This window comes from Diospyros lotus, chromosome 11 (assembly GCF_014633365.1).
Source record: "Diospyros lotus cultivar Yz01 chromosome 11, ASM1463336v1, whole genome shotgun sequence".
In the NCBI taxonomy this organism is placed as follows: Eukaryota; Viridiplantae; Streptophyta; class Magnoliopsida; order Ericales; family Ebenaceae; genus Diospyros; species Diospyros lotus.
The window spans coordinates 5,270,374-5,296,713 of record NC_068348.1 but is presented as its reverse complement, the minus strand read 5'-3'; the positions used below and the strand labels follow the sequence as shown (position 1 = coordinate 5,296,713).

The following is a 26,340-nucleotide window of genomic DNA, read 5'->3' as shown; positions in this document are numbered from 1 at the left end:
AGCATCACTTGCTCCCGCTAGGTCTCGTGAACATCGGTTATCAAGAAACAAATTTTGTTAGTTATGCTAATTCCAGGGGTCATTACATGAAAAGAGAGCCCATTATTTCTATTTTTTTTTATTTTAAAAATCAATGGCATTGTAAATAAAATTTATAGAATGATAAAACATTCATCACAAGCTCTGAAATGGGCTTATAAATGTAAAAATAAAATGGTTTCCTTTTATACAACATTGTTCAGAATATTCGTATTCAATTTTCAAATATTATTTACTTCTCTTTTTGCCTTACTTCTTTGGCCCTGCTCTGGCATATATAGCTTACAATTCAATGCTCCTTTGGCATTTGTATGTTATATATTATCATATCTCAAAGACATGGCATCCATGAAGCCACAATGCCAACACAACCTACTTATTCAAATTGTTCAAACTGCAGTTACAACCACAAAGAGGATAAATAAACAATATAACAGGCTTTAGGCTTCGTTGAATATTTCTAATTATTTCTGTCTATGATATCATATCATTTAAATTGTTGTCGCAGTATGAGAGAAGCGGCTATGCATAAAGTCCAAGCCTGAAACGTGGAAATGAGAGTAGTTTTGGTGGGTATCCTCCCTTTGTCAGTTCTCAACACCATGGCTTCATACACTGGCCAAGAGTTGACAACCACAAAGCCGGCAATGAACATTTGAACGAACAATGGCTCCATGTGTCCTGATCCACCTTTGAGAGCTATTTCAATGAACCCTAGGAAGAATGCCGCCAGGTTGACGATTGCAGCCATTGCAAGCGGCACGAACATGGGTGAATGGACTCCAAACTCGAAGGTGCCTTGATCGTACCTCTTGCCTTGTTCATCATCCACCACTTTGCTTGTCAGGGTGAACCCATGTGTGGCTATGCCCAGCCGTTTGGAGCCAAACTCGGCCAACCCGAACCAGTGGGATGTCACCCCCCTCACCATCCACATCCTCTGATCACTCCACCACCGTTGAAAGCTCCCTCCAGCCACCATGAAGTCTAAACAATCTTGCCCATAAGCCCCCACAAATAGAAAAACGTACACGAGGAACCACTTATCCCAGACCTGCAATGCAATGCAATATTAATGCAGCACAAGTATAAGCAGGGTAACCAATGTATGGCATACCTCTGGGAAGATGGAGACGCCATTGAGGAGAGTGAGTTGCGGGAGGAATGCATATATGGTGGTTGGTATTGACCATAAAGGCCAGAAAGCATAATGGGCATAGCCTAATCCCATTAGTGGCCCCATTTTCCTGGCCCCAAAAGTTAGTGGGCTGTATTTGGAGAATCCAACCTCGAGGAGGCCAACGGCCCATCGCTTAGTCTGGTTCAACGCATCAATAAGGGTGATGGGGGTGTCCCCCAAAAATGCAGGCCTATTGGGATTGCACAACACAGCCTTCCATCCCTCGCATTGTAGCCGAAAGCCAGTATAATAGTCCTCAACCAAAGACCCATATCTGAAGCCCAACTGCAAAATTTTTTTTGGGCCCAATGCCACTATTTTATTTTCCCTACAAAAGCTTGTTACTATATTGAGCAAATGGAGATTGCCTTACCTTAGCCCCCCAGTTGCGGTTGGTTTGCTCTTCATACTTGCAGTTTGCTACATGGTGCGCCAATGCCATTACTGGTTGGGCCTTGATGGGCCTGTCCACCACATGGTCCGGCCTAAGCTCGGGAATCTCAGGGTCCACAAAAGACAATGGGCCTCCAAAAAAAACTCGACGCCAAAAAAAACACCCCGTCCCAACATAATTTGGGCCTGCTAGCCCATCAAGTCCGAATGCATTGATTTGGAACAAGCGTTTTATCTCATTGGCGTAGATATCATGCTTATTAATCCCATGGAAGTGTTGAGGGAATTGAACGTACTCTAAATTAGACTTAATTTCGGGGTCAGAAAAGAAGCATAGCATATTATGGGGAGTCTTAGGATCATTGGAATACATGTCACAATCCAAAGTCAATATTATGGGTGCATTTGTCACAATGGCTGACACTCGAACCTGTGCATTTAACAAGGATTAGAAGCAAAATATCAACATTCCTCTTCAAAATATATCATTTTATTAAAATAATAATAGTAAGAAGAAGAAGAAGAAGAAGAAGAAGAGAGGTGGTATGCATACCAGGGCATTAAGGGCACCAGCCTTGAAGTGATGGGAAGACATTTTGCTCTTCTCTCTGGATAGATACACCAAATTTGGCATGGATTGCCCTGTTATGTCCTTCTCTTCCCTGGCCTCCAGCAACACCTGCATTGTGAAATACAATATGATCCAAATCTAATTCACTATGCCAATTCTAATTCAATGATACAATTAGTTATTTTGGTCTTTGAGAGTGGGATTTGAAGATTGAACTAAAATGAAATTTAAAAAAAAAAAATCTATCTTAATTGGATGATTCGGTCTATGAGATTAGTGGCATTTTTGTAACATAAGCTAAAATTTAGAGGTATTTTTATCAAACAACATTTTACCGTTTATTCAATTAGAAATCAAAAGACTAGTGTTTGAAATTGAATTGAAAATCTTTTTTTTTTCTGCATAAAAAATAAAACCAACTGACTAAATTCGTATTTAGTTATATATATATATATATATAAAAAATAAGAATGAACTTAGAGTAAACCTGAATTATAGTAGGATGATCTTGGCGAGTAAATTCTTCAGTCCATTTGTTAAACGCTTGGCGTTCTTGTTCGCAAGTGATGAACTCATTTGGAATTTTTCCTCTCTCAACTACGTGCTCCACCTTTTCCTTTATGTTTTCGTACATTGTCTGTAATACAAATAGAAAATGTTCATGTATGAAAGATATCAACATAATTAATATGAAAAAATGATTAATTAAGCATCACTAATTGATCACAAATGACCTAATCCTCTGATCAAGCTTACCAATAATAGAATGTTACTTCCTTTTGCTTGATTGTTGATTTGTTGATGAGAGAGAGAGAGAGAGAGAGAGAGAGTACTTTCAAGCATATGAAACAATTCAAGTGACATATGCCCACAAAAAACCAACTTCTCTTTAATATCTTGTTTGTTAATCTAGACATGTCACGACATATCTATATATATATCTTATCTGATGGTTTCAATGATGTATCAATCTAAAGTACAACTCAAAATAGCATAAGGAAATGGACAAAGAAAGTCCAATATAAAATACATACATTATATAGTTGAGAGTTACTAATAATATATATATATATATATACATTATGAATTTTTTTTGAAAATAATTATGCTCTAAGGATAATATATTTTCCTTGAAGAGTTTATGCAACAATTACAAACCTTAATTTTAATAGATTCAATGATCGCTTTTGATTTGCATAATTTATACTTTACTATCTACATTAGCTAAACCCTATATATATTGCCCACCCTTTTGAACTCGTATTTTGTTCGTAACAACCAACAAAGGCCTTCCCGATCGAGATATCAAAGTTGAAACTTTTGATCTTCATTTGCTACACCAAGTCCTAACTTCTTACCTGTTTCCATTTAGGGCTATCTCATATCTTATCTATCATAAAATTTCTCACCAAATTTCTCTTTTGATACAAACATCTTCCATATATTTCACGACCTTGCCTTGAAAGTGTATTATTGACCTTTCCATCTCAAACATCCAAAAATTTTCACAAGTTTTTTACTTTAAAATGTACATCCTAATATTGCACATGCATGCAGTGTGTAGATATATATACATATATATATATATATAGAGAGAGAGAGAGAGAGAGAGAGAGAGAGAGAGGTTGACTGATCAATTATTGATAGAAACGGTAGAGGCAGGATTGTGAATAGTTAATTGTTGGGTTGTGAAGTATGAAGCAGACTCAAGAAACAGAGACAAAGACAGATGTGAAGTAACAAAGCCACTTGCTAACAACAGTAGTTGTGGCACTGAAATGATAACAACCCTACAATTCTAAGGTACCAACCCAACCTCTTTAAATATATATATATTTCTTTCTTTTTGAGAATGACCGGTCGTTAAAAGTAACGTTGGATACTTTAAATAATTGCTAATTTAGTGATAATCATCGGATATTAAATCGTCAATCATATATAGTTAGACAAAAGAGACGAAGAGTTAGAATTTATGTAGTGAGACAAAGACACTTATCGGATGGGATTGCTTTTGCTTATTAAAAATTGAATATAAAAAATCATAGTTAATTAATTAATTAATTTACTATTTAATTTATGATTGGCGTCAGAAAATCAGTGCCTAAATTTTTTACTTTATCTTCTTGGAAACCAAATTTTTAACTTTTAATTAATTAGTTATCTTAGTATATTTTTCATGATTCAAATTAAATAAGATAATTAGATTTGCTGGATGATCCATCCATCTATGACATATATAAAGATATCCTTAATACAAAAAAAAAAAAACCCATTAATTATAATGACTGTTCATAGTAATTCTGTAATTATATATAAATGGTTAGAATTGTTTTACTTTCCAATAATTGAACTTTAAAAAGTCAAATCTTAATGCATTTTTTTTGTCTATATTTAAAACTATGCGTGGACATGCAGCTGTCCTGCTTTAAGATCTGAGAACACCTTAGAAAGTGAACTTAATTATATGGGTGAAGGAGAGGGAGTACGATTATATTTATCTTATTTTTTCTATTTCCACTCTAATTAGTTTGAAGTTTGTGTTGGGGGAGAGATGTAGTAATGGAATGAAATGAAATAAATTAGATTTTTCATCTAATCTTTTTTCATTTTATTATATTAGAAGGCCTCCCAAGCACACCTAAAGCAAAAGCAAGTGAGATGTGCATAAATATGATGTAAACAAACTCGTCTCCTTAGTTACTTCTCTGGAGTGGGTAAATTTCAAACTCTGTGACCTCTCAAAGTTGATATGTAACGTCAATTAAATAATACAAACTAGGATTTAATACTATTAAACCTCTTAAAAGTGATACTTTTAAGAGCTATAATACATGCACCTTAACAGAAGAAAGATAATAAGGAATAAAAGGTTGTAAATCATATTCAAGAAATTAACATGTTGTCACCTTAATTTGTTCAGTCTCCGAGGATTGACTGTAATTTGATCCGAAAAAAGCTTCTGGGCATCTCTCCATAATCTCCTTCTTCCTGCAAAAGGGTATCCAATGGCTTGCAAACCTGGCGGCCTCCATGAACGCAAACAGAGTCAGCTGGGAGCCGCCGTCGTCCGAAACATACACCGAAATCTTCTCCGGCGGATAATCGTAAGCCATCACCGACAGGGCGGTGTTCACCACGCTCATCGGCGGCTCCTTGTAGGGGTCCGCCGTGCATATGAAGATGTCCAGCGCCGGAAAATCCCGTCTCTTCACCACTTTCTCCAGGTTTTCCGGGAAGACGCGGCGGTGGACCGGGCGGAAGCGGAAGGACTGCGCGGAGAGCCACCCGAACCCTAGAACCAAGTCGGCGATGAAGAGGGTAGCGGAGGTGACGAAGGAGAGGAAGGTGGCGGAGCCCAGGGCCGCCGCTGCATGGCGGCAGAGCACGGCGAGGATGGCGCACGTGTAAACCAGTGCGAACGCACGGTTGGCAAGCGTGCGGCGGGAGGGCGTGAGCGTGTGAAGAAGAAGGGGCTGTTTGGCTGTGGCATATTCCTCCATGTCTCTACTCTGCACCACTGGGCGATGATCTGATCCCTCTCCAATGTTTTGTATGATTGATATTTATGGGCCTTCTCTGAATTATTTCACACCAGTGGTGCAGATGGATGTCACAATACACGTGAATAAAAATTATAAAAAATTATAGGCCTGCTCTCAATTATTGTAATATTATTGTAGGGGTATTTTTTGTATTAAAATTATATTCAAATATGACCTTTTACAAAATTAAATAATATACTTTGAACAAAATTTACATATAAAAAATAGAATTAGAATCATGCATGTAATCTTTTCGTTCACTTATTAATAAAAAAGACTCATGACAACAACTTATAACTATAGAGAGGTCATTATAGTCAGGCACATGCCAAACAATTTGTTTTACAAGTTTGAGATTGTGAATCGAAGTAATGCTCAATCACAGATGATCTTATAATATATTATTTAATTGACCATAATATGTATTTAATATGGTCCCTAGATGGGTATATACAAAATGTGTGCTATACGAGTATTGAGTTATAGTAAATCGAGTCCTAAATAAGGGGAGTTTATTAAATTCTAGTGGTTTGTAATTGTAAAAATATCTTTGTCACATCATTCTAAAGATTATAATTTGTTATAAAGTCATTTTTTCCATAAATTTAACTTAGTAAGATAGTTAATCATGTAAAATTTTAAGCGCAAAACTATGTATTTAAAGGCATTAATATGATTCTCATTATTTATCAAAAAGAAAAAAAAAACCCTTCAATGCTATTTTATGTAAAAATTTACAAATATGATTGGATCGATCTTACACCAACCATGAAGCTGTCATCATAGCTATTAAAGTAAATTACACTCGAAATCATTGAGATTTAACTAATGAAATCATTATATGTTACTATTAAAAATGGGTTAAATTAACCACTTACTCCTATTTCTTTAAAGTCTCTCTCTTTAAACATGAAAAAGAAAAACATTGTTGATGGTCAATGCCAATCATTGGAGAGCAAGAGATAAGTGATGGTTGGGTCTAGCAAATTTAGTGATGATTAGGCTGGAGAGTGAGAGCAAAATAGAGAGAGAGAGAAAGAAAGAAATTAAAAGGAAATGAAGCCACCCACTACCACAGCTATCGCCACTTGAGAAAAAAAAAAACAAGAGTTTGGGTGTCGAGAGAAAGAGAACATAATTTGTGTAACTCTAGAAAATTAATGGCAATTGTGTAAGGGTGAGTGAGGGGAGAAGTGATATACCTTGCTAAAATATCAGGGTATCGAGTGTAACTTTTTAAGAATAAGGAGTGGTGATACTTAAATTTAAAAATCAAGGGTATAGGGTGTGTTTTATCCTAGTTCATTGGTTCAACTAGAACTAATTTATTTAAGCATACATTAGTGATTAATATTTAAAATTTAAAATTACAAATTAATTAAAAAAACAAAAAAAATTAAGATGTTCAAATGTCATCACGACACAAGCAAATAGAATGTGATATAAACTCCTAGTGATGGAGATGGGAGCTTGCATGAAATTAAGAGACTAGGGATTGGAAACAAAGAGTTAACTAGCAGTTAGTAGAAATTAATTTGGAATTTTGATAAAAGGAAAGAGTGGGGCTTTGAGAGAGATTAATTAAATTGACCATTTTTAGAGAAAAATAAATTAAAAAATTGTGGGTTATTACCACATCCGACCATTTACTTGGTTTTATCAGTTTTAAAATTCTGGCAAAATTTAATTGATTTATACACGTTTTAGGTCTTCTTTCTCAAGTCAAACCTATACTTTATGGCCGATTTATTTGGACGATCTGATTAATTTTAATTAACAATTATAATTATGGGTACCACCTAAATCAATTGCGTGGGCCAGTGGGTCGCTTTTACTTGGAAGGAATGATACGCCATAATAGAAAAGCTCACTAAGGACAAGTTCAAATCATTTTATGAGGATTAGAACAAATCATTTTATTAGGATTAGAACAAATCATTTTATGAGGATTAACATATAATAAAGAGAGAGAGAGAGAGATATTAAATAGCAAAGTATGTTTTAGTTGTCTTTTTCTCTCGTGGACTTTTCCATCCATTTGCTATCTATTTTTCCTTCTCCACAAATACTTCAACTTTAAAACTCCACAAGGGCAATCCCCACATGATCTTAAAATATAAATGATAATGTGGGAAAATGCACCATTAATTGTTGTCCGAAAATGTGTTGATAGTTAGAATGATTGGATTTTTTTGGAGGGTCAAATTTACAAAATAAAGAGTTAAAATAATCTAAAATTGTCCACAAAAATAGTTGTTCGACGATCAAGTCTGTAAGCACCCCCACCTGAATATCTCAGCCGCCCGGACTATCCGAACGGGAGCGCTTACGGGAGGAAAAAGAATGAATCACGAGACAAAGACCACCCCGACATGCATACTTAAAAATGAGAGCAACGGAAGCGAAGCTAAACACATGTATGCACTACGGGTACCCCGCTATCACAGCGGTCACATGGTAATTAAATGAATACAGACTCATGTGCCGACATACACAAGACTCGAGGAATAACCTGGCACAGTAAGAATAACAGAGTAAATTCTACTCAACCATCAGAGTTGACCGGGACTGACAGGACTGCCTGTACACCATACAAACTCTGCCACCAAAAGCTAACTCCCTTGCCATGGCCCACGCTGTCATTACCTGAAATGATGGAAAAACAAGGTGAGTCGAGAGACTTAGCAAGCATAAGGAAATGAAGGCTGAAGGCTACACAAAACCAGAAATCTCTCTCCAGAATAAACCCCCAGGTACACACAAGCCATGAGACGCTACAACACAATAGTATAGCATAATAAAAGCATATACCAGTCTTTGGGGCCCACAAAGACACCTGGCACCCAAGTCCCATACCAACCTGTCGCTGCCCTGGACGGTAACAAATACCTCCAGCAAACTTGTGCGCGCTGTCCCGGGTCGGTACTCCCGTCACCCGTCCATGTCGGTACTCCCGACACCTGTCCCTGTCGGTACTCCCGACAACCGAGTCATAGGCTCCCTCGGAACGGTACTCCAGTCCGAGAACTAAATACTACCAGTATCCATGCAATGCACATAAAATGCACTGGCGTAATGAGCATCAACATGATACAAGGCGCCCATACATCCAGGCATCAGGCCATGCTCCGCCCATATAGTAAACCACACGCGATGCATATGCCCGTGCTGGATGCAACCTGACCAAGCTAGCATGTCCGTGTCCAAGCATACTCAATAAATGAATATCCCAATATGCAACCCGTACCCATGCGCATATCAAATCATGGACAACAATATAATAAATCTAAACGTGCAGTAAATCACATACTGGCAGAGCTAATCAGCAGTGCCCGGCACCGGTCAACGGCCAGTGATAAGGAGTGTCCACCCGACGGTCCACTTCAGGGCCGTACAATAGTCTACCCCAACATCACCAACAACTGACCCCTGCTCTACTGCTCGATAGCTCTAACCGTACTATAAATAAATTCGAGAAAACTGTAAATAAACCCGATAAAATCGTACATAAACCCGCACGTCTAGAAACCTAGTTCCTAAACTGGTTCAGCATCATTCCCAAGAGGAGTAGGGGCGGTACAAACCCCCATAGGCTCACAACGAATAAAATTCTAGAAGTCTCGGATTTAATTTACATAAACACAAATGGATAATAATCCAACAAATAAGGCTATGCGCCGAATTAGAGTAAGGGAGATGATAAAATACGAGAAATCACGGGGTCTTTTACGGGAATTAAAGAACACGAGGAGAGGGTTAGGAGCTTGCCTTTACACGGCCGTTTCCTCTATTTCTTGCATTCCCACTGCGAAGTAAAACGTTTAATAATGTTTAATAATGATTAATAAAACCCGAGGCTCACATTAACTAAATCAAACCGTATAATATAATTAATTTAACCATCTAAATCCCACATAGGCACCCCGTAAATAAAATCCCAATAAATCTCATATTTCTTTTAAATTAAATCATACCCAAAACATCCCTAATTCATATAATTAATACGCAAAACCAAACCGAATTAAGGGAAGACAAAGGATTCACCAATGGAAATAAATCGCAAGGGTAGAGGAGAACTTGGCTCGCTTAAGCTGATTACAGCGTTTCCACGCTTAAACATCACCAAATTAATACACACTGAAAATTAGATTAAACTCCCAAAATTAATAAAATTAGGCCCAAAATGAAATTTCAACCGTACAAAATATTTAATACATAATTTTCTACTGACTAATTAAGACGCGATTAAATCTCATTTAATCTTCAATTTTTCTCCAAAAATTGGCCCTCTCGCGCGCTGCATCTTCTTTCCTCAGTTTCCTTTCTGATTTCGCCCGATTTCATCGCATTTCCCGCTGCAAATTGCAGCTTAAAAAGTAAATGAATTGGCAGCCCAGCACCCGCCACGTGGCCGCGGCTGGCTGCCCACCGCCTCAAAACGACGCCGTTTTGGGCGCATGAGGCTTAACAAAATCTGACAAAATTCCTCCAGCGCGCGCATGCTCCCAGCCCCAGCTCGATCCCGCGTCCTTTGTCTGGCCGTACGCGCGCGCGGCCGCCCGCGCTGATTGCGCTCTTCAAGATATATACACACTAAATTAGCTTTAAGGTGATCCCCTGGCAGTTCAGAAAATTACATTTTAACACTCACAAGTTCCTTTAATTACGCATACTCCCTAATCCCTATTTTCCCTTATTACACTTATACTCCAAACATTCCAAAAATTTCTCTAATTTAATTTATTTTCCCATTTTCATAATTACTCCCAATTAAATAATTATTTTCCCAAAATAACATAAATAAATATTTTTCTTAAATCTCCAAATATCCAAATAAATTAACATTTCCTTTTAACCCACAAATATTCAATAATCACCACAAATACAATAATTAATAATTATTAATCATTTTCAAATTTCGGGACATTACAAAGTCTGTGTGAGTTTAGGGCAAAACATGGGATGGCCATGGAGAAGAAGAGAGAAAAAATGTAGGAGAAAGAGAATGAGAATGGAGTGTAGAAATTAAATTCTAGGGTTAAAAATATGAATCTAAGGCATTTATAAGCGCAAACCTATCTAACTAGGGTTTTAGACTTGGGTATTCTTCTAATGGATAATCTTAGTTCAATATAAGCTTTGTTGGGCTTGATTCAGGGTTTTGTACTAGACCGGACTTTAGCTCTTCCCTAAATAAAATTATCACTAATTAATAAAAGATAATTTTATTATTTTAAAATTAAATAAACAAGATTGAAACCCTAGATAAGAAGAAGATAAAAATATGAATTAGATTTGAGCCGAAACACTCAAACATTCACCAAACTCAAATAAAGAATAAATTCTAAGTTTGTGTTTATTAGAATTTAAATGAAATCCAGCAATCACAAACCGAGCAATCATACTCAAATTTAAGAAAGAAAATAAAAAAATATCAAATTTAGATTTAGTTGAATCGAGATTTAAATTTGATATATATTAGTTAAGATTAAGAGAAGAGAACGAAAACATAAGGGTAATATGACCATTTTATTTAGAAGAAATAAATATATTTATAATAAGACAAAATCTCATCAAGACCCAACCAAAAACAAAAACCTCCATTGAGACATAATTATTAAAATCAGTCTCACAGCCACAAGTTTATTTGTTCACACAGCCACAAGTTCGGACGAGGCATTGCAATGGAGAATATTCCTGCGATAATGAAGCTTTCGGCTTATTATAAGGAATTAGCTCATCCAAATTGAAATTTCTGCACCCACATCTCACGCCATGATGTGCCAAAGCATCCCAACATTATCAAACCATCACAAATGTTTCTTCTGGCAGTTCTACTTGCATCGTCAGTCTTGTATTTATATATATAATAACGTCATTGAAGATATGGTTGGGTTGCACCATCAGTTCTGTCTAAAGAGGGTTGGATGCCTTCTTTTTATATTCATAACTTTGTTTGATTCTAAATTCAACTCGAATGGTTGGTCAAATGGGTAAACATTATATAATTGATTTTATTTATTAAAATTAAGATTTGTGATGAAAAATATAAAATGTGTTCTTTAAAATTATATAAATAATTTATAATCTCACGATAAATAATATTAGTTTGATATTTTTAATTTAAGTCTCACAAAGTGTCTTGTCGTAGTTTTGGTGGTAATTTTTAAATAATTTTTAATTTTGACCCAATACCCAAATCCATTAAATCCTTCCCATTCTCTATCTCTTTCATCACGTTCACAGATATTGGATGGTTTAGTTGTGTCTCCATCAAAGGTGACAAAGACTACGTTATTATTGGGTAGGGGATGGGAAGACTTACATATTTGATTGGGAGTAGGGTATACTTAGTCTTCCCTAGCTAATAGAGAGGTGCATGCATTTCAAGAGAAAGAATACCAACTAATTGTCTTAGCAATTTAATACCAAAAAAAATAAAGTAGTTCATAAAGTAGTAGGGGATGGGAAGACTAAATATTTTTACACTTAGCCTTCAAGAGAAAGAATACCAAAAAAAAAAAAAAAAATTAATTGCAATGTTTCGTGTTTTTAATTGAGTAATAAAAATAAGTAGTTCATTAATAACAATTTAATATAAATAGATATATTTTGTAAGCGCTCTCAATGAGATTTTATATTTTCAAAATTCTCAATGTCAAGGACGAGACAATTATTCATCTAATTATATCATTTCTCGAATTTGTTTTTCACTTATCAATGAAGATTGATGGCTACATTTTCTTCTTCTAGCTTCTTGCTTTGTAGGATAAAACTCAGTGGCTTTGTTTATCATTTAGAAAGATATGCCATTTAACTGTGTGTTCTAACATAACATCTTGAGAAGATTTCGGAAATGAGTGATGGTTTTGAAACTTTAGTTTTGAGCTCAAGATATATTTGAGTTTTTGTGTCGATATTCAAGATGTTTATCAATTGATATTAGTGAACTATAAATTGTTTCATTATCAATAAAAAAATTTTAATTGTACCCTTGCAGCTAACATGAAGCACACACATATAAAGCAAACTAGCAGTACTTTTCAAACGATCCCCTAATTTTATTGTGGTTACAACCATATATAGAGAAAAAAAGCAAGCAACAACAACCGTAGAAAAGCTTTAATTTCATGGTTGTGATTCAATGGCTCTGATACTATGTGAATAATCTAAATCAAAGTGATTTCAATGTATAAATCAAACCAAGAGAAGAAGAACAAATATTATCATTGAGCTACCAAAGTTAGGGTTAAAATAATAGAACACAGAGAGAATGTATACAACAACAAACAAAGGAAAAGACTAAACTACCTTTATTATGAAAAAAACTAAACTACCCTTATTATAAAATACTAATTATGCTAACATATATATATATATATACGTATATAAATTCTAGAAGTTGAAACATTTCTATATATGACCAAATCAAATCAACTAGATAAACGATGGCTGAGCATAAAAGAAGCCACTACATATAAAGTCAAAGACAAACATATGGAAATGATGGTGGTTTTGGTAGGCATTCTCCCTTTATCAGTCCTCAACACCATGGCATCATACACTGGCCAGCAGTTAACAACTACAAAGCCAGCAATGAACATTTGAACAAACAATTGGTCTGCGTTACCAGTACCTGTGAGAAATACTTTAACCAACCCTCCAAAGAAAGCGATGAAGTTGATGATTGCAACCATTGTGAGTGATACAAACATAGGCGAATGGACTCCAAACTCAAAGGTGCTTTGATCATACCTCTTGCTTTGTTCATTATCTACCACTTTGCTAGTTATGCTAAACCCTTGTGTAGCTAAGCCTAGGTGCTTGGAGGCAAACTCAATTGACCCGAAAAGATGGGCTGTCACCCCCCTCAACATCCACATCCGTTGGTCACTCCACCACTTCTGAAAGGTCCCTTCAGCTAACATGAAGTCCAAACAATCTTGTCCATATGCCCCCATAAATAGAAAAACATACACCGTGAACCATTTATCCGAGACCTGAAATGTAATGCAATGCAATGTAGTGTGATTTTGCAACAAATGCACCAAAAGGGATATGGAACATGCATATATACCTCTGGGAAGATGGAGATTCCGTTGAGAAGAGCGAATTGAGGCAAAAATGCATATATGGTGATTGGAATTGATAAAATTGGCCCAATAGCATAGTAGGCATAGCAAAGGCCCATTAGTAGCCCCATACTCTTGACCCCGAAAGTTAATGGGCAGTATTTGGAGATTGCAACCTCAAGGAGGCCCACATTCCATCTCCTGGCTTGGTTTAATGCATCAACCAGTGTGATAGGAGCGTCCCCAATAAACGCAGGCCTCTTAGGATTGCAAAATGCAGACTTCCATCCCTCACAATGTAACCGAAAGCCAGTATAATAGTCCTCAACCAAGGACCCATATCTGAAGCCCAACTACAAAATTTTGGGCGTAATACCATTATTTTCTTTTCCCTACAAAAGCTTGCTCTATATTAAGCAAATAGAAAATGCCTTACCTTAGCCCCCCAATTACAGTTGGTTTGCTCTTCGTACTTGCAGCTTGCTACATGTTGCGCAAATGTCATTATTGGTTGGGCCTTGATGGGCCCGTCCACCACATGATCAGGCCTAAGCTCGGGGATCTCAGGGCCCACAAAAGACAATGGACTCCCAAAGAAAACTCGACGCCAGAAAAAACACCCAGACCCAAAATAATCTGGGCCTGCTAGCCCATCAAGTCCGACTGGATTAATTTCGAACATACGTTTAAACTCATTGGCGTATATATCATGTTTGTCAATCCCATGGAAGTGTTGAGGGAACTGAACATACCCTAAATTGGGCTTGATTTTGGATTCACAAAAGAAGCATAGCATAATATGGGGTGTTTTAGGATCATTGGAGTACATGTCACAATCCAGAGTCAGTATTATAGGTGCGTTTGTCATAATAGCTGATACTCGAAGCTGTGCATTTAACAAGTATTAGAAGCAAACTATAGCTTTACATAACCCCTAAGTTCTAGGTTTTTTTTTTTTTTGTTTCTATGAGGAATGAGTATTTTTATCATGAAAAAAGAAATTCTTTTATATATATTTAATCATCCAATGAAAACAAAATATTTTTTTTTATTAAACATTATTTTCAGTTTTATTTTTTAAATTTTGAGAAACAACAACACTATCTAGCACACATTTAGTTTATATTTTTTTAACAAAAAATGAAAACAAACATAAGACATTTTGCTCTTACCTCCTAGCAAAAAAAAAAAAAAAAAAAAAGAAAGAGAAAGAGAAAAAGAAAAAAAAATATTTTATGCATCCTTTATTTTAGAAATTACTAAATTTGTAATTTCTTTATTAGATGTTTGACATTATCCTCTCTACAAAGAATATTGATATTTTATCCTTTTTAATAATTTGAAATGGTTGTCCTATAATGGTAGAAATCAAGAGGGCATAAAAGACATTTTATTTGGTAGGACAATCATTTCAGATTATCAAATAGAACAAAATATCAATATTCCTCTACAAAATCTATCATTTTATTAAAGTAATAATAATAATAAAAAGAAGAAGAAGAAGAGAAGTGGTATGCATACCAGGGCATTAAGGGCACCAGCCTTAAAGTGATGGGAAGACGTTTTGCTCTTCTCTCTGGACAAATACACCAAATTTGGCATGGATTGCCCTGTTATGTCCCTGTCTTCCCTCGCCTCCAACAAGACCTACATTGTGAAATACAATGAGCCAAATCTAATTCACTATGCCAATTCTAATTCAATGATACAATTAGTTATTTTGGTCATGGGAGAGGGATTTGAAGATTGAATCCAATTCATTTATGATAAATTAATTTGAACTAATTAAATTGTATGTTTTAAAAAACATATATCTTAATTAATTTGATGATTCGGTTTATGATTAGTGACATTTTTGTAAAATAAGCTAAAATTTAGAGGTATTTTTATCAAATAATATATTACGATTTATTCAATTAGAAATCAAAAGACTAGTGTTTGAAATTGAATTGAAAACCTTTTTCTTTTGTTTAAAAAATAAAACCAAACCCACAAAATTCATTTTAATCATTGGATTTGGGTTCATTAAAAAAAAATAAGAATCAATTTAGAGTAAACCTGAACTATAGCAGGATGATCTTGGCGGGTAAATTCTTCACTCCATATGCTAAACACTTGGCGTTTTTGTTCGGAAGTGATGAATTCATTTGGAATTTTTCCTTTCTCAACTACGTTCTCTACCCTTACCTTCATGCTTTGATGCAACATCTGTAATATGAACATATAATGTTCAAATTTAAAAGATATCAACATAATTAATATGAAAAAATGATTAATTCAGGGCCATTAAATATCAGACATAGATGACATAATTCTTTTCGATATCTTATTTGTTTAGAAATACACGGGTTATATTTATAGACTTTCAATGATGTATCCATATGAAGTACAGCTCAAAATAGCATAAAGAAATGGACAAAGAAAGTTCAATATAAAATATAGATATTAATTATATAGTTGAGAGTTACTAATAATATATATATATATATTATAAAAATAATTATGCTCTAAGGATAATATATGTTCCTTGAAGAGTTTATGCAACAAATACAAACCTTAATTTTAATAGACCCAATGATGAAATATTAACTCAATACTAATAATATTCATGACATTTGATAAATAATAGCTCTCTTCGACTTTAATGACTCTAATTACATTTTTCTTCTATAATTATTACAGAAATGCTATGTTGTCCATTGGAATGAGGGGACGTGGGCCCATGCACATGGGGCGTGAGCCCACGTGGGGCCCCATGGCAAGCTCCACATGCATGGGCCACGCCCTTTTTATGGGCAAATATTTTGTTTCTCATAATAGATAACATAACATTTGTTATGGTCATTAATATAATAAAATACTTTTATATTTTCTCTTCCATTCTCTTTCTCTATCTAATAATTAGAGATTAATAGTTTATCGATTTGTTTCTTTCTTTTTAATTTGGCAGTTGTTAAATTATCATTGAATTGAAGGGAGAGATCAAAGAGATAAAAGGGAAAGAGAAAATATAAAATAATAATTGAAAAAAATAGTTAAAAGTTATAAAATTAGGAGAAATATCTATCATTTTTAAAATCTTAAAAATATGTCGATCACCTTAATTTGTTCAGTCTCCGAGGATTGACTGTAATTTGATCCGAAAAAAGCTTCTGGGCATCTCTCCGCAATCTCCTTCTTCCTGCAAAAGGGTATCCAATGGCTTGCAAACCTGGCGGCCTCCATGAACGCAAACAGAGTCAGCTGGGAGCCGCCGTCGTCCGAAACATACACCGAAATCTTCTCCGGCGGATAATCGTAAGCCATCACCGACAGGGCGGTGTTCACCACGGTCATCGGCGGCTCCTTGTAGGGATCCGCCGTGCATATGAAGATGTCCAGCGGCGGAAATTCCCGTCTCTTCAGCACTTTCTCCAGGTTTTCCGGGAAGACGAGGCGGTGGACCGGGCGGAAGCGGAAGGCCTGCGCGGAGAACCACCAGAATCCTAGAACCAAGTCGGCGATGAAGAGGGTAGCGGAGGTGACGAAGGAGAGATAGGTGGCGGAGCCCAGGGCGGCCGCTGCGTGGCGGCAGAGTACGGCGAGGATGGCGCACGTGTAAACCAGTGCGAACGCACGGTTGGCAAGCGTGCGGCGGGAGGGCGTGAGCGTGTGAAGAAGGGGGGGCTGTTTGGCTGTGGCATATTCCTCCATATCTCTACTCTGCACCACTGGGCGATGATCTGATCCCTCTCCAAGGTTTTGTAAGATTGATATTTATGGACCTTCTCTGAATTATTTCACACGAGTGGTGGAAATGGATGCCACAATACACGTGAATAAAAATTATATATAGGCCTGCTCTCAATTAGTGAGATTTGACTAATGAAATCATTATATGTTATTACTAAAAATGGGTTAAATTAACCACTTTTTTTTTAACGTGTCATCACGAACACCCTCCACTTTTTGACTCCATGATTTCAATAAGAGAAGTAAATCAAGAAACCCAATAAATAAGTTTCGACGCCTAACATAACCACAAATGTGAGGGCGACAAGTATTTTTTATAAAAAAAAATTATTAATGATCAATATTAATCATCGGAGAGCAAGCAATAAGTGATGGTTGGGTCTGGCAAATTTAGGGATGATTAGGTTGGAGAGTGAGAGCAAAATAGAGAGAGAGAGAGAGAGGGATAAAGAAAAAGGGAGATGAAGCCACCCACTACCATAGCTATCACCACTTGACCAAAAAATAAGAGTGTGGTTGTGGAGAGAAAGAGAATATAATTTGCTTAATTCTAAAAAATTAATGGCAATTGTGTGAGAGTGGGTGAGGAAAAAAGTGACCTACCTTGTTAAAACATCAAGGGTATTGAGTGTAAATTCTTAAGAATAAAGAGTGGTGATACTTTAAACTTAAAAATCAAGGGTTTATGGTGTGTTTTATCTTGATTCATTGGTTCGACTAGATGTAATTTCTTTAAGCATATATTAGTGATTAATATATATATTTAAATTTTAGAATTATAAATTAATTAAAAACACAAAAAGACAAAGTAAGATGTTCAAATATCACAAGGATACAAGCAAATAGAATGTGACATAAACTCCTAGTGATCGAGATGGGAGCTTGCATGAAATTAAGAGACTAGGGATTGGAAACAAAGAGTTAACTTGCAGGTAGTAGAAATTAATTTGGAATTTCTACTAACAATCTAAATCAGCCACAATTGTTGCCACCAGTGATGGTGGTTTCCGACAATTAGAGGCAATCACTCGACACCCTTATTCACATTGACTCACATACCAAAAAATAAACAAAATCTAACGGCTAAATCTTCAAAGATCTAAGCTTGAACTTTCGATAGTGGTAGGTTTCTGTGACCGACGGGTGAGGGGCGACTTGCGATAACGCATTTCTGTGGCTGGCTGGGGGAGGGCGATTTGAGGAAGGGACAATGGCAGTGCGAGCGGGGGAAGGGCGACGGTGGGCAATGCTTGCGGAGTTGGCAAGGGAGACGGTGGGTGACGACGGTGGGTGACGACGGTGGTGACATCCTTAGGCGATGGTGGTGCCAGCAGCAATGGCAGGGATGACGGCAATGGCAATGGAGTATTCCACCTTCAACAGAGAGAGAGAGAGAGAGTGAAGTTTGGGCAGGCATGGGTGACTTAGTGATTGAGTGAGAAAGAGAGAGAGTGTGAAAGTGAAAATGAAGTTGAGCAATTGGGTGGGTACTAGAAAAAAAGACCAAAAAATAATTTAAAAATAAATTATTATTTTTAATAAACCTTTTTCTAAAACTTTCTCCACAAGTAGCATTACTTTTTTAATTAACAATTATAATTATGGGTACCACCTAAATCAATTGCGTGGAGCAGTGAGTCCCTTTTACTTGGAAGGCATGATACGCCATAATAAAAAAGCTCACTAAGGATAAGTACAAACCATTTTATGAGGATTAACATATGATAAAGCGAGAGAGAGAGAGAGAGAGAGAGAGAGATTATGTTTTAGTTGTCTTTTTCTCTCGTGGACTTTTCCATCCATTTGATGCCTATTTTTCCTTCTCCGCAAATACTTCAACTTTAAAACTTCACAAGGGCAATCCGCATGACCTTAAAATATAAATGATAATGTGGGGAAATGCACTATTAATTGTTGTCTGATTTGATAGAAAAACTGCTGACAGTTTGAATGATTAGATTTTCTTGTCAAATTTTCAAAATGAAGAGTTAGAATTATCTAAAATTGTTTATAGAAATAGTTTTTTTTTACCTTTGTTGAAAATATGACTTAGAAGTTGCTTTGAAGAAGTCAACATATCTGTTTTGATGATGTGGTTTGAAGAAATCAAAGTACATGATAAGATTAGGTTTTTGATTTAGTCTTCAGCATTTTTAGGAATTTTTCTGTTATGCACGTGCAGCAGATTTGGCTGATTTTTTATGTTTTTTTTTGCTATAAAACAGTAACGATGTTGATCAGATTTTATATAATAAAATTATTCCTTCTCCAATCTGTTCTCTGTTGCACATATGCTTTTTTTATTCTTTCTCCATAAAAATACCAACAAAATGGTATCAGAGCGTATTTCTTGAGGGACCTGTGAGTTGAAAAAAAAAAAAAATCACAAACACTCAAATTCAAGCCAACAATCTGCAAAGATGGAAGCAGAATCAAGTCACGGAATGCCGGCAGCACCGATATTTGATGGCGACAACTATCAGGTATGGGTTATTAAAATGAAAGTTCATCTCCAAGCACAAGATCTTTGGGAAGCAGTTGAGGAAAATTACGAAGTTGCTGATTTGCCAGCCAATCCAACAATGAATCAAATAAAGATTCACAAGGAGAGGAAGACAAGAAAGGCTAAAGCCATGGCCCACTTGTATGCTGCAGTGTCTCCTAATATTTTCACAAAAATCATGAACCTGTCTTCAGCAAAAGCCATTTGGGATCATCTCAAGGAAGAATATCAAGGCAATGAACGAGCAAAGAATATGCAAGTGTTAAACTTGATCAGGGAGTTTGAAATGCAAAGAATGAATGAGTCAGAAACTGTGAAGGAGTACACTGACATGTTGCTTAGCCTTGCTAACAAAGTGAGATTGTTAGATAAAGATTTTCTTGATCAAAGAATAATTGAAAAAATACTTGTTACACTTCCAGAGAGGTATGAAGCCACCATCTCTTCTTTAGAAAACGCTAAAGATTTGTCAAGCATTTCCTTGGCAGAGTTAGTTAATGCTTTATAGGCTCAAGAACAAAGAAGGCTTATGAGGGAAGGAGGAGTCGTCGAAGGAGCTTTACAGGCACAAGTAAGGCCTATCGGTGGAAAAAAAGTTAAGGATCACAACAAGAAGCTCACAAATGCTGAAAACAACAATAGTGGAAATTATCCACCTTGCTCATACTGCAAAAAAACAAATCATCCACAAAACAGGTGTTGGTGGAGGCCCGATGTAAAGTGTAACAAATGTGGTCAATTAGGTCACATCACAATTGTGTGCAGATCACAACAACAAGAAGGAGAAGCTAGAGCTGTTACTAGCCAACCGGAGGAGGAGGAGTTATTTTAACTCCCTCAAAATCATATTCATGCTTATGCCCCCTCAAAACCATATTCATGCCTATGCCAAAATTAAATTTAGTTGCAGCATCAAAGTCAAGGAGGAGTGTTGAAAATATGACTTAGAAGCTGCTTTGAAGAAGTCAACATATCTGTTTTGATGATGTGGTTTGAAGAAATCAAAGTACATGATAAGATTAGGTTTTTGATTTAGTCTTAAGCATTTTTAGGAATTTTTCTGTTATGCACATGCAGCAGATTTGGCTGATTTTTTATGTTTTTTTTTGCTATAAAACAGTAACGATGTTGATCAGATTTTATATAATAAAATTATTCCTTCTCCAATCTGTTCTCTGTTGCACATATGCTTTTTTTATTCTTTCTCCATAAAAATACCAACAACCTTCAAGTTAGCGTGAGATTAGGGCAAAACATGGTATATATGACCATGGAGAAGAAGGAAAAAAGGTGCAGGAGAAGGAGAATGAGAATGAGTGTAGAAATTAGATTCTCAGGTTAAAAGTATGAATCTATGCTATGGTCTACATTAAGGTATGACATTTGTCTCGTATCGAAAGTTTAGTTTTTTAGAGTGGAGTTTATAATCTTTTGGATATCCTTCTCTTGATAACTAACTTTTGAGGGTGAGTTCTACTCAATGAGTGTAATAGTGGTATTAGAGCCAATCCTGTGTCTCTCAATTACAATCGCGCAATGACTAAGATGGTGTCGGAATTACAATATTCGTCTGGAACTAGTCATGGCTAGTGCACAACTTGCCATCTTGGGTGCCACACTGTAGAGCGTGGTGATATGTTATGGTCTACTATAAGATATGAAACTTGTTTCACATCAAGAGTTTAGGCACTTGGTGTGTGGTTTATAATCTTTTGGACACAACATATTCTTCTAACGGGTAATCATAACAATGTCGGTCCTGAATTTTTTAAGGCTTAGGGCAAAAGTAAAAATTAAGCCCCCATATATATATATATATTTAAACTTGGTGATGAACTCATTCTTATTTTTTAACCAAGATCTAACCTGTCTAAATTAACTAAAAATTTAACATTCAAGCCAAATAAATTATATTGATTCAAACTTCAATATATTAAAATTTAGAATAAAAGCAGACAATATATATACAAGTTAAATACTTAAAACAATTCAATAAGTTCTTTTTCATCCAGCAAAATAATTTCTTTTTCATCTAGCCAAAAAAGAAAATCTCTACATGCTGAATAGTTGAAGCAAAACAACATCAATCTATTTGAAATCCCTTTGCATCCTTAGCGTTAGCAACCAACAAAACAAAAATGTCTTTACATCCTCAATAGCCAAAGCAAACTGCAGTAGTCTACTTGAATCTCTTTGCATCCTCAGCAACCAGCAAAACAAAAATATATTTTCTTCCTCAATAGCCAAAGCAAACAACAACAACCCACTTGAAATCCCTTCGCATTCTTAGTTACCGGCAAAATATCATCACCACTTGCAAGATAAGGTGAAAAATAACAAAATCACAACTAAAAAAGTATTATTTAAATGATTTTCTTTTTACATTTTGAGAAGCAAAATCCTCAATGATGCTTTCAAATTCAAGCTTTTCTTACATCTCCATTTCAATGGATAATATTACTAGCCCATTTAGCCTTTCTTGTGACATGGTAGAGCTCAAGTAAGATTTCAATAATTTTAATTTAGAAAAGTTTTTTTCTGCCTATGCTACAGTCATAGGTACAGTCAATAGTATTCTATAGGCAATCAAAACATTTGGAAAACAATTCATATCTTTTACAAACTCTACAATTTCAAGTGTTGTGTTTACTATTGATGGTAAAAGATATTGCAACACCTGTAACTCTGAAAATAAATCACTTGCATCAACAACAGAAGACTCACCATTTCTTAAAGTAGTTTCAAGCTTCACACAACAATTTTTCAATTCCTCATCACTCAATGAAGTTAACTTCTTTGAATTAAACAAGAACCCAAAAATACCATCATATGTTTGCATTTGTTCAAATCTACTCCTTAATGAAGAAAGAGTCATATCACCTACATAGATGAAATAATTGACTCTAAATGATTCTTCAATTGATTGTACTGTCTCATCATTGACATTCTCATCAAATTGTTTCTTTTTATGACTTTGACCTTTTTTTAGGAAATTTAGGTTCAATCCCCATATCAAAAGCAATAGCTTTAACTTCAATCATAGCAGATGCAAATTCATTTTCTCTATAATTCTCAAAAAAAGAAATGAGCTCTTCCAAATTTTTTAAAACAGCATCAATGCACATATATTTAGATTGTAACTTTTTGCTGACTAAGTTAATTTTTAACAAAATATCATGCTAAATAACCATGCCTAATAAAAATTCAAAATTTTCCAGTTCATGTGTTGCTAAACTTTCAGCTTCACTTTTTGCTTTAACATCTTCACTAGTTTCTGCTACTTTAAATAAAACTTTTTTTATTTGAGCAGCTTGGGATCTTATTGCTTTAACACTTTCTACATGACTTTCCCAACGTGTAGTTGATAATGTTTTGAGAGTTAAACCATCTACATGATCTTGTAAAATCTTCCGACACTTTGTAGAATTAGCAAAAAAACACAATAAATGCATTGAACCACCCCAAAAAAGGATTTTGCTTTCACACAACAATTTACCATATCACATAGTGTTAAATTAAGAAAATGACAACCACATGGCATGAATAAAGCTCTAGAATTTATTTCAAGTAATCTTCTTTGTACACCTTGATGTTTTCCTTTCATATTAAAGCCATTATGATAACCCTGTCCTCTAACATCATCAATTTTAAGATCAAGGGACTCTAGGACAGATTGCAATTCATTAAAAAGTCATAATCCTGATGTATCTTTCACAATTAAAAACTCTAAAAAGTACTCTTCTATTTTCACTTGACCCATTGACACATTCACACACCGTATTATCAAAGTCATTTGTTCCTTGTGACTTGAATCAGGAGTGCAATCAAGTATCACTTAAAAAATATTTTGCTTGTTTGATTTTCTCTATGATTGCACTTCTGACTTTTGAAACCAACAAAGCTATCAACTCATTTTGAATCTTATGGCTTAGATACTGATAGTGAATCTCATCATTTTGAATTCATCGAAAATGTTCTCGCATTATTGGATCAAATTCTACAACCATTTTCAATATACCTAAAAAATTACCATTATTTTCTTCATAAATTCTCTCTTTTGTTCCATGGAGTGCAATATTGTTTTTAGTAAGACATTTGACAAAAAAAATTATTCTTACCAAAACATGTTTCCAGCGTTCATTCTCTTTCCTAATTTGTTTTTGTATGCCTTTATCAATTGTTTCATTTTTTTTAATATGTTATGTAATTCAATCCAAGAACTCATGTTAGTTATGTGTACAATGCTGTTTTCATGTTGTTTAAGCCTCTCACTAAGATGTTTCCAATCTCTAAGTTCTTCGTTTGCTAATTGGCTTCTACAACACATTGTCTTAAACAACTTATAGCAAAAACAAAATACCTTATCCAATTCCTTTGAGTATACTAGCCATTTTCTGTCATGAGTCTCTCCATTTGGTAACTTTATCATGTAATAAGTCAAGGAAAAATGTCTAAAGTTTTCATCCCTGGGAAAATTGATATTATTATCTCTTGCAGGACCTTTTTCCATCTAGATTATCCCAAATTCTAGGATAAAAAATGTTTAAAGGAAAACTTGGTTCTACATTGTAACACCCTAAATTTCTTGAGCGTGTTATAACTTAGGATTTCGGGAATATAAAATTTTTTCATATCACAATAGTTGTCATACATCATACAATATCCCAAAATCCTAATTTTCACCTTCTCAGCTTAACAAACCCAATAATCGAATAGCTAAGACAAGCGTTAAAATTTGGAATGCGGAAACTAGATCGAACCTGATATGGTTCTCAACCATGATACTTTATTTATCATAAAATTGTTCAAGACGTCTACAAAATATATTACATGGACATCATCAAGTGATAACTGAACATCTTAAACATATCCAAAATTACATAGGTTCGCACATAAACAAAAATATGCTAAACATGATACAGACAGCAGATTAAACTTATTCCTCAGCTACCTCATTTCCCTTAGAGCCGCTCGTCGAACCTGGAACGTTTGAATATTCCAAGGACATAGTCCAATTAGAAGATGAATCTTCTAGTGAGAAACTCCAAAAAATAGTTTATATCAATGCATGATCAGGTATAAAATGTATGAGAAGACAATGAGAACTACTCCGAAGTGCCTCGCGAACACGTTAGCCTCCTCCAACGAGAGCTTTCTCAATGGCGCACGCATAGCGCCTTTCGGGAGGTCCCTAACCATGTCACTTCGGCCCGACCTCATAGCACTCATGCAAGCACCACATCCGTTGTTCCTTAGGCTCACAGTCTTCCCCATTAGATCTTTCTTGATGGCGCACGCATAACGCCTCTCGGGGGATATCCGACTTTTGCCCTCGGCCAACAATAAATAGGTACAACAGTATGGCCACACGAATTTTATAAACGCAACAGTTAAAAAGCCAATAGCATATAATTTTCAGAAAAATACATTTCATATAAGCATCATGATTTCACGTAAGAAAATAACAAGCGTTTATGTGTAAGAACTTCACGAAACACGTCTCATGCAATAGAAGTCTCTCATAAGAGAATAAAAAATAAGATTTGGAGTATAGGAGTCTCAGCTTGTTGGTTTATCTCTTCAACGGTATAATTTCATAGCAAACGGCCTAGGTTTTTGCAGAGAACATGCGTTTTGGTAAACCTAACCTCAAATATTTTTATATAAGGTTTAGGGCATTAAAGTAGGGACATAACTGGAAAATTTGGAGAAAAATAGGCCCCTCACGCGCCCTAGAAAGGCGGGCCATGCGCCCTCACGCGCAGCTATTATTCGGCGCGTGTAACTCGCGCTGCTGTCAGATTTCGGACAGCATTGTGTCGTTTTCGTATTTCGGCCATATTTCCCTCATTTTAACTCCGATTCGACCCTCGTTTGAACCTACGTGACCCTCTCTTCCCCCTCTACAGGATTATAAAAAAAAATCGGACTTACCTCGCTTTTTTGCTGACTGATTTTGGCAAACTTCTACGAAGACCCGCAACTCCGACGAGGCTCGTTCTCTACCATTTTTTTGCCTCTTTCTTCCCTCCTTCTTGCCAAACTCCCTTCTTTCTCTCTAGAGCAAGCTCATTCTCTTAGAGTGCTTCAATTCTCAAGCTTGCTTGGAATGATTTGAGAACCACCCATGGTGCCTTTTTATAGATTTCTCCAACCAATCACATTATGCCACTTGTCAAAATCTTAGCCATGGACTCCAAAGACTCAAAGCCATAATTGAGTGGCTTTTTGAAATCCAAAACTAGAATGAATTGAACTTTTGGAATCCAAGCTAAAACCCCAAACTTCTTTCAAATAACACTTTGGCC

The 26,340-nt window shown here is 35.6% G+C and overlaps 1 protein-coding gene across 4 annotated transcripts in view; it reads right to left on the bottom strand.

Annotated features, from left to right (window-relative positions):
• Positions 1-390: 390 nt before the first annotated feature.
• LOC127812875 (cellulose synthase-like protein G3) overlaps positions 391-26,340 on the bottom strand; it is a 59,301-nt gene continuing 33,351 nt past the window's right edge. Inside the window, exons 1-7 of one of the 4 annotated variants that reach the window (XM_052353412.1) lie at positions 17,215-17,591; positions 5,090-5,407; positions 2,671-2,820; positions 2,166-2,291; positions 1,593-2,042; positions 1,157-1,504; positions 391-1,093 (exon numbers count right to left, since the gene is read on the bottom strand). In XM_052353412.1, coding sequence (XP_052209372.1) covers positions 527-1,093; positions 1,157-1,504; positions 1,593-2,042; positions 2,166-2,291; positions 2,671-2,820; positions 5,090-5,407; positions 17,215-17,490 — 2,235 coding nt within the window. In that variant the 5' untranslated portion in view covers positions 17,491-17,591 and the 3' untranslated portion in view covers positions 391-526. Of the gene's footprint in view, positions 1,094-1,156; positions 1,505-1,592; positions 2,043-2,165; positions 2,292-2,670; positions 2,821-5,089; positions 5,740-13,001; positions 13,726-13,802; positions 14,151-14,233; positions 14,684-15,318; positions 15,445-15,855; positions 16,006-16,896; positions 17,592-26,340 lie in introns of those variants that run through there. The other 3 variants (XM_052353413.1, XM_052353411.1, XM_052353410.1) reach the window with 3 other exon arrangements.